The 12,284-nt window shown below is 44.9% G+C and overlaps 2 protein-coding genes across 3 annotated transcripts in view; one reads left to right on the top strand and one right to left on the bottom strand.

The window, feature by feature from the left end:
- MYL9 (myosin light chain 9) overlaps positions 1-2,858 on the bottom strand; it is a 73,296-nt gene extending 70,438 nt beyond the window's left edge. The window contains exon 1 of the mRNA XM_077459067.1: positions 2,734-2,858. The gene's annotated coding sequence lies outside the window, so the exon portion shown is untranslated. The remainder of the gene's footprint in view (positions 1-2,733) is intronic.
- Positions 2,741-12,284, top strand: part of LOC143935304 (phosphatidate phosphatase LPIN3-like) — a 123,968-nt gene continuing 114,424 nt past the window's right edge. For both annotated transcript variants that reach the window (XM_077459064.1, XM_077459063.1), the window contains exon 1: positions 2,741-2,864. In XM_077459064.1, coding sequence (XP_077315190.1) covers positions 2,814-2,864 — 51 coding nt within the window. In that variant the 5' untranslated portion in view covers positions 2,741-2,813. The remainder of the gene's footprint in view (positions 2,865-12,284) is intronic.

The following is a 12,284-nucleotide window of genomic DNA, read 5'->3' as shown; positions in this document are numbered from 1 at the left end:
GAAAAAACACATATATATATATATATATATATATATATATATATATATATATATATATATATATATATATATATATATATATATATATATATATATATATATATATATATATATATATATATATAATATCTCATAAATGGTGTATGTTGTTCATTTTGTCACAGCAGTTGGTGGGTCAAGGGGTCTTTGGGTGGTCAGTGAGTAATTACATGGTTACAAAATTTTGGAGCCCATCTAAGGTATACAAACTTCAGCTTAGTTAGCAGTGGTTCTCCCAGGAGCTAGGTCCCCTCGGGGAGGGGAATATGGAAGTATGTGTGATGTCGGAACGTCTTTGAGCCGGTTGGGGCGTGGCTGAGGACATGGACAATTCCAGTAATGTGCCTTAAGGACACCCAAAGACCCCTTGTTGTTGGGCATTACATTGTTGAATTTGCACTTATTAGTTTTAATATGATGTTATTTTATTCTTTGGTTAATCAAATTGGCTGCTGTGGCCGTATAAAACCCATGTCACTCAGTCCGTGTCTTTATTTTATAATTGTAAGGACCCAGGTTGAGGGTTTCTTTCCCCTCTCTCTCTCACTCGTCCTTATACAGTGCGGTGAGTGAGCATTGTCACTCTGACTGGAAGTGTGTCACTGGCAGAATCACACATTATTTCAGGTTCTTATGTAGCACTGTCAATTTATTCAGTGCTTTACATATGTATTGTACATGTACATCAGTCCCTCAAAGAGATTACAATCTAAGGTCCCTAACTCACATTCAGAGATGCACATACTAGGGACAATTAACCTACCAGCATGTCTTTGGAGGGTGGGAGGAAATCGCAGTACCTGGAGGAAATGCACGTAGGCACAGGGAGAAAATGCAAACCCTGTGCAGGAAGTGCCATGGTTGGGATTTGAACCAACACCCCTAGTGCTGCCAGGCAGCAGTGCTAACCTCTAGTGATAGCCCCAACCCACCTGCGCAATCCCACCAGGAACCTGTCACTGCACACTGCCAATCATAGGCAGCCTAGTCAGGACTTGTATGTGTTCACCTGCTGGCCAGGAAATGCCTCACTGCCTATGAGGCATTTCCGAAAGGAATAACAGCTACAGCAACAGTTCGTTTGGCATGGCGACAAGTGCTCCAGTAGCGAGGCAGGGTTAATGCTCTTGCTCCCTCTCTGTGTCTCCTCTGATTACGGGGAGCAGACTAGTGGTATGGAAATCTAAGACCTCATCACTAAGTTTGGGAAGGAAAGAGTTAATGAGCCTGCATAGGGCCCCCGTTATGTGCATCATTCTGTTACTGGGAGTGAGGTAACAGAGGTACGGTGGAGTGGATGAAGGTTGTGCACATTGCTCCGAATGCAAAATACATCAGTTACAAATGTGTAGTGTCATGGGCGAAAACATCTTATGAGGGAACTCTGTATTTCTGCTGCACACAAGTGGCTTATCTCAGGGACTATTTTAAAGTGATTGTAAAAGGTGACTTTTTTTTCTTTTAAATAACAAACATATTATACTTACTTCCACTGTGCAGCCCGTTTTGCACAGAGTGGCCCCGAACCTGCTCTTCTGGTGCCCCCCCCCCCCCCGGCGGCTCTCGCAGCTCTTCCCCACATCTGATAACCCCCTCGGAGAAGCGCTTCCCTGAGGGGGTTGCGGGCGCGCTCCCAAGTCCAGCATTCAGCGTCCATAGAGGTCGAATGCAGGACTCGGGCCAGACTGCATACCTCCCAATTTTTTGAGATGGGAAGATACATTTTAAGATTTTTTGAAAGATAAAAAGTGTATTTTATATACAACTATATTAGGGATGAGCTCAAGCGTGTTCGCATGGTCCACGTGCAGAGCCCGCCAGGAAGTCAGCGCAGCGCTGCGTTAATCACAGGCAGTGATACATTGCCTGATCTCTGCAGCCGCACATCGGGGCAACGTCTCACTGCCCGTGTTTAGCGCAGCGCCGCGTCGACTTCCTGGCGTTCTCAGCACGTGGACCACGCCTGAGCTCATCCCTACACTATATAGATCAGACCAAAATGAGGGACAAATGAGGAGGAAAGATGGACAGAGGGACATTGCTCCAAATCAGGGACAGTTCCTTTGAAATCAGGGACAGTTGGGAGCTATGACATTGTATTGAAGTGTGACCCCCTTCGTTACGCTTTGTCATTTCCCCAGGAGTCAGGCAGAAATGGCGACACCATTACTGATTTCTTAGAGTAATAAAAAGCCAGTACATTCGTCTTGCTAATAACCATACAGAACCAAAATAGCAGTTTTGTCTGCAGTTGACCTTTAAAACTACAAGATAGTCCATAAAGCGAGTATGATTTAATTACTGCATTCTATAAACTAGGATTTTTACTGTATAGCTGATCAAGGTTCATAACCGTAGACGTTTTGCAATGACAAAATCTTCCAACTTGGCGCTGTCCCTGTAGATTACCTATATACTGGTTCAATGAACTGCCCCCTCCAGCAAAAATTCCATACTATCTCTATTTCATACAGACACTGCAATGCACTGTTAACGTGAGAACTGTATTAAATGCCGGACTAGGTCTGTCTGTCACTCATTAACACAAATTAGCTTTTTTTTTAAATAAATTGAAACCCTCAAGATATCATACTACTTTCTATAGAGCTTTAAAAACTTTCTGTGCCTGAAATGGATGAGAATATTCTTCTATAGACTATTGATTTATATAGTATATGGTGTTGTTTGGCTTACCTGTGCTGGTGTCTGCCTCTGTGCCTCTCCTGTGATCTGTGCGGTGGGAGTGACTAGTATGAGATCACTGCAGACAGGTAATGGGAGGGATCCAGGAAGGTGTAGGACAAAGTATAAGGAACACACCTAAGGTAAGCTGATCAATGTATAGGGCTGGGGTGCTGTGGACGGTTTGAAGGGTACATTTACTTTAAGGCTGCGCTGTGTTCCTTTATTATTTTTTAATTATATTAAATGTTCATTAATGTTTAATGATGCTTTGTAACAGATGGTGCCATGGTTCATTGTAAAGCTACTAGAATTGTCAGTGAAGGTACCTATTATAGGTTATGGTATATCTAGTAGTAGTTGGTCGCATTCAACTGGACCTGTTCTGTAACATTGAAGATGATTCGCCATTCATCCAAAACTGAAGAAGTTACTTAGAAAGTGGTGAATGGTCTGCAACACTATAGAAAAGGTCCAGCTGAATGTGAATAACTACTGCTCGCTAAGGATGAGCTCCAGCGTGTTCGCATACTCCACGTGCAGAGCACGCCAGGAAGTCGGCGCAGCGCTGCGCTGCGCTAATCACAGGCAGTGAGACATTGCCCCGATGCACGGCTGCAGAGATATGTCTCACTGCCTGTGATTAGCGCAGCGCTGCGCCAACTTCCTGGCGGGCTCTGCACGTGGTCATCCCTACTTCTGGCTATGCTGGTCTGTCTCCCTCAATAGCACAATATTTGCATCGCCTATATCCATAGCTCCCAACTAGGGATGAGCTCAGGCGTGTTCGCATGGAACACATGCAGAACCCGCCAGGAAGTCGGCGCAGCGCTGTGCTAATCACAGGCAGTGAGACATATCTCTGCAGCCGCGTATCGGGGCAATGTCTCACTGCCTGTGATTAGCGCAGCGCTGCGGCGGCACAGTGGTGTAGTGGTTAGCACTCTCACCTAGCAGTAAGAAGGGTCGCTGGTTCAAATCCCAACCACAACACTACCTGCCTGGAGTTTGCATGTTCTCCCTGTGCCTGTGTGGGTTTCCTCCGGGTATTCCGATTTCCTCCCACACTACAAAGACATGCAGGTAGGTCAATTGGCTTCTGTCCAAAATTGGCCTTAGTATATGAATGGGGACCTTGGATTGTGGGCTCCTTAAGGGTAGGGACTGATGTGAGTGTGCAATGTACAGGGATAGGGAGAATTGTAGACACTCACTCAGGTTGAACTGGATGGACTGGTGTCTTTATTCAACCTTACTAACTATGAAACTATGTAACAGGCAGTGAGACATTGCCCCGATCTCTGCAGCCGCACATTGGGGCAATGTCTCACTGCCTGTGATTAGCGCTGCGCCGACTTCCTGGCAGGCTCAGCACGTGGAGTGTGCAAACATGCCAGAGCTCATCCCTACTGCTGGCTATACTGGTCTGTCTCCCTCAATAGCACAATATTTGCATTGCCTATATCCATAGCTCTCAACTAGGGATGAGCTCAGGCGTGTTCGCATGGAACACGTGCAGAGCCCGCCAGGAAGTCGGCGCAGCGCTGCGCTAATCACAGGCAGTGAGACATTGCCCCGATCTCTGCAGCCCCACATCAGGGCAATGTCTCACTGCCTGTGATTAGCACAGCGCTGCGCCGACTTCCTGACAGGCTCTGCAGTCTGCACGTGTTCCATACGAACATGCCTGAGCTCATCCCTACTCCCAGCTATCCCTGATTTAAAGGGACAGTCCCTGATTTGGAGCAATGTCCCTCATTCCTCCTCATTTGTCCCTCATTTGTCCCTCATTTTGGTCTGATCTGTATAGATGTATATAAAATGCACTTTTTATCTATGAAAAAGTGTTTCCCAGAACTAAACCTTTCATTTGATTTCTAAATTGCTGCCTTTGTAAATTCCAGAAGCCAATATAAAGGAATAGTAGTGGTAAAAAAAAAAAAAAAAAAGCACTTGCGGGTTTAAACAATCTTTTTTTTTTTTGTACAATTCTCCTTTAAGGGGGTGTGGCTAGGGGTGTGTCCTATACTTTTGCTAATAGGTGTCCCTCATTCCCATCTCAAAAAGTTGTGAGGTATGTATATCTGCAAAGCAAATTGTGCTATCCATCGTCAGCAGCAAAAATTCTGAGAATAAAGGGACATATTGACATGTTCGAGGATCATGGAATGCTTTAGCTGCGGTGCGAATTCACACCAAAATCGCAAGCTTGTTCGTGCGAACTGATTGCAGAGTGTATGTTAACGACACCCCGCAGTCAGTTTGCCAAACGCAGCGTGATTTGCATAATCATGACATGACTGTGATCCGATTCTGGTACGGACAAAAAACTGTTTGTATGGCTGATTTTGCATTGCAACGGACATCGCATGTGATCTGCATAGCAATGCGGTGCGAATCGCATGTGATGTCTGGTCTGAGCCCTGGTTCAAACTGAGCTGCGGGAATGAAGCCATGCAAGTTCAGCTGAACTTGCACAATTTCACTCCTGCACGTCAGTCCCGATTTCGGCGGCGATTTCACAGACGTCTGCGTGGGTTTCTGCACAGATGTCAATGGGAATCGCACCCCGAAATTGCAAAAAGTAGTACAGAAACCGGTGAGGTGCCGCAAATGCAGCGTAGGGCTAGGGCAGTGCCATTTCTGGTGTCTTGTCATATAACGTCCTCCATCCGATAGTGTCCGCTGCGTACTGCGCATGCGCAGTACACAGCAACACAGATTCCGAAAATTGCCGAGGATGAACGGCGCCTGCGCCGTGAGTCCAGGTTCTATCCTCACTATCCAAGTGGACATAGAGTAGGAATAAAAAAGAGCTGAGCGCAGCTCGCCCGCGAGGGGCCCTCTAATATTGACAACCCTATGTCCGCTTGGATGGTGGGTCTACCACCTCCACTCGTTCAGCTTCAGAGATTTTACGAAGCTTCGTCTGCTCCGTACTGCGCATGCGCAGTACGGGGCGGACGCTATTTGATGGCCGGACACTATACGGCAGAACACCGGCAATTGCCACCGATTTGACATGCGATTTGACAAATCGCATGTCAAAATGCACCAATGTGAACCGGGGGCTTAAACTCCCTTACTCAACTCATGCTGATTAGGGCTACATCTACTGATTTCTGCAGCTGGGATTGACAGCTATGACTGTACAGTCCAAAGACAGGATTTCAGCGGGCCGCAGCTGTTTGTGACTGTTCTCACAGCCAGAAATCTCTTCCGTGTGCGCATCCACCCACTTCCTCTCAGGTAGTCGCTGGTTGCGTGAACAGTCACGAGCAGTTGTGCCGCCAACACCCTGTCTTTGCACTATATGGCTGTGCTGTACTGTAAGTGGCTGCAGCTTCCATACAATGCTGTCAATTTCAGGTGCAGAAATCTGTAGATTCTTGCTCCTTGGATTCACAGCATGGCTAAACGCCCGTGTGAATGTAGCCTTGTTTACTAAGTTGCATTGTCATTTTGTTTTCATTTTAACCACTTCAGCCCCGGACCATTTGGCTGGTCAAACACCAGAGCACTTTTTGCGATTCGGCAATGCGTTCTTTTAACTGACAATTACGCTGTCGCGCGACATGGCTCCCAAACAAAATTGATGTCCTTTTTTCCCCACAAATAGAGCTTTCTTTTGATGGTATTTCATCACCCCTGCGGTTTTTATTTTTTGCGCTATAAACAAAAAAAGAGCGTCAATTTTGAAAAAAAAAAGCATTATTTTTTACTTTTTGCTGTAATAAATATCACCAAAAAATATATACATTTTTTTTCCCTCAGTTTAGGCTGATATGTATTCTTCTACATATTTTAGGTAAAAAAAAAAAAAAACGCAATAAGCGTATATTGATTGGTTTGCGCAAAAGTTATAGCGTCTACAAAATAGGGGATAGATTTATAGCATTTTTATTATTATTTTCTTTTACAAGTAATGGCGGCAATCTGCAATTTTTATCGGGACTGCGACATTAAGGTGGACACATCGGACACTTTTGACACATTTTTGGGACCATTGGCATTTATACAGCGATCAATGCCATAAAAATACACTGATTACTGTAAAAATGTCACTGGCAGGGAAGGGGTTAACACTAGGGGGTGATGTAGGGGGAGGGGACTGACCTAGAGGAAATGACAGATCGTGGATCCTAGCTACTAGGAACTCACGATCTGTCACTCTTCACAGAACAGAACACGGATTTGTGAGTTTATACACACACTTCTTTGTTCTGCCTCTTGTGCGACCATCAGCCACGAGCATTGGCACCCCCACAGTGCAGCGGGCGCTCGGCCATGAGCATTGTCACCCCCACAGTGCTGCGGGCGCGTGTGTGCGCCTGCTATCCTGATCCCACGAGCCGACGTATATCTATGACGGCTTGCTGGATCGTGCCGACCTACCGCAGTATAATGATGGCGGCTGGTTGGCAAGCAGTTAAAGCGTATTTCAAGACAAGATAAAAAACATATGCAGTACATCACTGCAATGCAGATTTCTCCATGTTTTATCCTTTTAAAGACCCTGAAGTACAGAAAAATACCTGTTGATCTGCCATAAATGCACTCAGCTCCTAATGTCCAGTACACATGACCAAAAAAATCTTACGAAAATACCGATTTCAGAGCGATCGTACAATAATCTGATCGTACAGAGCTTTCGAGAGCCAATCAGGACCGTTCATCCAAACTGTTTATCGTTTGATTGGACTTACACAAATAGTTTTTTTCGGAAGATGCCAGATTGTATGATTTTCGTTTAATCAGTACAGCTGTCGTTCGAAAATGCAATACAAATGCATTGCAACACGTGACATCACTTCCGAATTGTTATTCTGTCATACGCAAATTTTCAGGACTTTAGTGAAATCATCAGATTCAATCTGAGATTAGTATGCAAAAAAAAAAAACGGACGATCATTCGTCCGATAATCTCATTGTGTGTACCGGGCATTAGTCCTTTTCTGGGCTGGCAATACAGTATTATTGTGGACTGAGTGGTGTCAGAGCTGTCCAGTCTCTAGTCAGCCACATGCATAGAGTGCATTAAAGTGAAAAACCTTGAGACTTTGCAATTGCTTTAACTAATTAGCGACCAGCCGCTGCAGATATACTGTGGCAGGGCGGCTCTATTGTGTGAATCGCCGTACCGGTACATCGCTTCATTCAATATATGCTTATTGGGATTTTTTTCTAATCAAAAATATGTAGCAGAATACATATTGGCCTAAATTGATGATTACATTTGTTTTTTTTGTTTTTTATATATATTTTTTGGATATGTGTTCTAGCAAAAAGTAAAAAAAGTTGTGTTTTTTTTTTTCAAAATTGTTGGTCATTTTTTGTTTTATAGCGCAAAAAATAAAAACCGCAGAGGTGATCAAATAACACCAAAAGAAAGAAAGCTCTATTTGAAGGGAAAAAAATACATCAATTTTATTTGGGTACAGCGTCGCATGCCCGTGCAATTGTCAGTTAAAGTAACGCAGTGCCCTAACGCAAAAAATGGCCTGGTAATTAAGGGAGTAAATCCTAACGGGGCTGAGTTAAGCGGGATTTACATGGAACTTTCCCAGTATGTTTAAGAACAGGTTTTCTTTAAATTGCATCTGAAATGCTGCTTTTTGAGGATACAAACTGTAGGTTTTCAGCTGACGTGGAATACAAGTACCAGGCTAACAGTGGTTTACAGTTCAAGGGAATCTTTTTGGTCAGAAAAAAATCAAAGCCATTTCTATATCTAAGCTGCCCAGTAGTACTATTTATGTAGCACCCAGTAGCACTATTTATGTAGCACCCTCTCGTGGTACTAGGATGTGTACAGAGTTTTTGTTAGTGTAGGTACATTTCCAGCCTGTGTGTGTTTTTCTTCTGGGTCAGAGTTTTTCGTGACTCAGGGAGGGGTGGGTGACTCACAGGCAGCATCATTGAGACCTCCCACTTCTTTCCAGAACATGCTGGAATCTTCTGGAAAGGAAGGAGGAGAGGAGAGGTGAAGCTGCCTGAGGTATTCTGAGGAGCCCTGACAAATCCCCAACCCGGATTGGCAAGGGGGCAGGCCCCCCTCAAATACTCAGGGTCAGCCCAGCTGAGGAGGAGTTGGTATGAGGTGGAAGACGGAGTGTTAGGTTGTCGTGGCCTTTGAGGGAGCTCTCCAGTCTAGGGGGGGTGACCTTGTGCCTGGGCTCAGGTGCGAACAGGACCCTCTTACAACCCACAGAGGTGTCCTGAACAGGAGGCACAGGAGGAACAAGAGAGGACAGCAGGAGAACACTTCTAGACAAGTCTCCAGGAGTTCCACAGAGGCAGCCAAGAGGGCTGGAGAGTGACACACAGACAGGATGACTGGAGCACGCCTGAGAGGACTGGTAGAGTGCAGTCTGGATGGGTGCAGAGCCAGTGGAGTGGACTGTGGTGGCATGGGCAGTGGGGAGAGGCAGCTGCAGCCAGGAGGGCTGGCAGGGACTGAAGATATGGTGCTGGAATCAGTAGCCACGTGGACAGCTCGCACTAGGACTACCTACATTTTTGCTACACCAAAGGGGCCTGCGGTCCCTGCCTGCAAAGGCCATTTGCTAAGGCCTGGTGGAGCCAGTGTCAGGCCCAATCTAAAGTGCTAGTTGGTACTAGAAATGAGGAATCAAGAGATCAGTAGTCAAGTGATGTGCTGGAGGAAGAGAAGAAGTTGCATATAGTTCTTAGTTCTTACATTGTGTTCTTGAAATCTACTGGGCATCCCATAATTCTGAAATCCCCATCCAAATTGAATTCCCCCAATAAAAACAACAAAAACAAAGTGCATGGACTCTTTTCTGTCTGAGGAGTGACTGGAGATTGTGTGCTGTGCTGGGCAGGGTGACAGACGAACCACAACTATCAGCAGCCCCTACAGGGGTACCGCTACATTTTATTTAGTGGAAAATTCATGATTTTTTTTGTTTTTATTTTGGATAAATAGTTTTGGCCTAGGCACCAGGGGTACATGCCCTGAATTTCTTCCTCCGTACCCTGGGTCAACCTTGCCCAGGACTTTGCCACTATGTGGTAATTCCTGCACAGCTGCCAGTCTTGTCACTCCCAGATAGATTGAAAAATGCATTGTAAGACCTCAGATAGCGAGAAGGGGCTCTCCTTGGTCCTGTTGTACAACAGCCAAACAGAAGCCTGGGAAGATTTCCCCTCACTCTGCACTCAGGGATTTTTATGTGGAGTTGGGGGAATTTTGGTGAGGGGTGTTTTTTGTTTTTGCTTTGTGCTAAGGAGAGGCTCTTTGCTTGGGGAGTGAAGGTGAGTTGGTTTAGGTTTGAGTTTTTTTCTCCTGTAGTACCCTGCACTTCCGTATGTTTTACATCCACAACCACTGCACTCTGTGCACTAGGCTATCCTGTTATTCCTGACCCATGCTCTCTGTTCTTTACATACTCCAGACCCATGCTCTCTGTTCTTTACATACTGCTGACCCATGCTCTCTGTTCTTTACATACTCCAGACCCATGCTCTCTGTTCTTTACATACTCCAGACCCATGCTCTCTGTTCTTTACATACTCCAGACCCATGCTCTCTGTTCTTTACATACTGCTGACCCATGCTCTCTGTTCTTTACATACTGCTGACCCTTGTTCTCTGTTCTTTACATACTCCTGACTCCATGAACACTGTTTGTTACATACACATGTCCTCGGCACTTTGTGGCTTACATACTCCTGATCGCAGTACAATGCCTGCTGGGCTGTACGTTACATACTATGTTAGATAGTCCTGAACTCTGCACTCTGTACACTGGACTGTATGTTAGATAGTCCTGAACCCTGCACTCTGTATGCTGGGCTATATGTTAGATAGTCCAGAACCGAACCCTGCGCTCTGTACACTGGACTGTATGTTAGATAGTCCTGAACCCTGCACTTTGTATGTGGGCTGTATGTTGCATACTCATAACCCTTACAACACCATTGCATTCTGTGCCACATCATTACTCCTCAGGGTGCCCCTTGGTATTTTTCATAATCTTATCAACACCCTAGTATTGGGGCAGTACTTTGTGATGAAAACTGTTTTCTATAGTATCAAGAGAACTGAAGACCTAAATTGGTATAGTTTGCCGTCCACTACCATGCATCATATTGCCACTTCCCGATTTAACTTTTACCCGCATCCATGGTCGAACTCTGCTTTTAGGCTTTACCATCCAAGCTCCCGGAATCTATCCTACACGGATGCCTCTGATGATGATGATGTGATAATAGGCTTGCAGTTCTGGGGTACTTGTGAGTGTACTTGGGCACTTGTGAGTGCCTGTTTTTAATTAAATTTTTGGAAATCTACACTTGGATGGTCGCACCCTCTTCTCTTCCTTTTTATAACCTTCTATATCTCCTTTATAGGCAATCTCATGGTGTCCTCTGCTTGGATCCCCTTTTCCTCATGCACTGTAAAAAAATCTATGAAGTCCCTGTTGACCATTGTGGCCCTTTTTGTGAGTGCCACCAGAGGCCCTTTTGGGTGGATAAGCAATCGGGGAGATAGCTTATGAAAAGGATATTGAAACTTTCTATCTCTGCCATGCCCATTCTCTTCCTACCTGATCCTCCATTGTACTGCTGACTCTCAAATTTGTGAGCACTCTAAAGATGGATATTTCATAGAACATCTTTTGTTGTACAAACTGGGTTTCAATACTGATTACATGTGGAAACAAAATGATAAAAATTTTGTTTGGGTACAGCGTTGCATGACCGCACAATTGTAATTTAAAATGGGCAGGAAAGGGGAAAGTGCCCTGTATTGTATTGGTTAAGAACACATACTTAAATAAATTTTTTAAAACCAGAGTTTAGTGTCACTTTAATGTAGCCTTTCCTAAACATTTTACCCAAGGGGAAGGCTTAAAGTAATTTTCAGGTCTCTGGGAACCCCTGATAAAACCCATTAATTGGGGGTCAGAGGGAACAATGCCCCTTACTTTGGTGGTCAGTGAGAAGAATGTCCTTTTTTTACAGTGGTGGTAAGAATGGCCCCCTTACAGAGAGCTATAAATATCATTGGTGTCATACCATTGGCTCAATCCTATGTAGGCACCATCAAATAGGTGGTAAATCAGATATAGCTCAAAAACCCCTAGCCACCTCTGTAGGAACCCTAGCGTTCCCTGGTTGAGAATGGCTGCTTTAAAGTGGTTGTAAACCCTTACAGACCACTTTGACCTACAGGTAAGCCTAGATTAAGGCTTACCTGTAGGTCCAAGAAATATCTGTGTAGGTTTAGGAGATATTTACAAAAAGACAGGCACTGCACGCGTGGAGGTGACGTCATCGATGCTTAGGCGCTGTGAGTGGCTGGAGCAGCGATACCTGGAAGAAGATGGATGCTTCATGCTACAGGGGACACCAGTGACATCGCTGGCTCCTCTGTCAGGTAAGTGACACATGATGGGCTACTATGCGATGCATAGTAGCCCATTATGCTTTACCTTTGCAGGGAGACAAAGAGGAAGTAAACCCATCAGGGTTTACTTCCTCTTTAAAGAGGAAGTAAAGGGAAAAAAAAATAAAAAAACACACCCTGCAAGGCA

Source organism: Lithobates pipiens, unplaced genomic scaffold (genome assembly GCF_037356315.1).
Source record: "Lithobates pipiens isolate NorthernLeopardFrog02 unplaced genomic scaffold, aLitPip1_a1.2 Scaffold_28, whole genome shotgun sequence".
Taxonomy (NCBI): domain Eukaryota; kingdom Metazoa; phylum Chordata; class Amphibia; order Anura; family Ranidae; genus Lithobates; species Lithobates pipiens.
The sequence above is the reverse complement of the archived record's forward strand: the minus strand, read 5'-3'. Positions and strand labels throughout refer to the sequence as shown.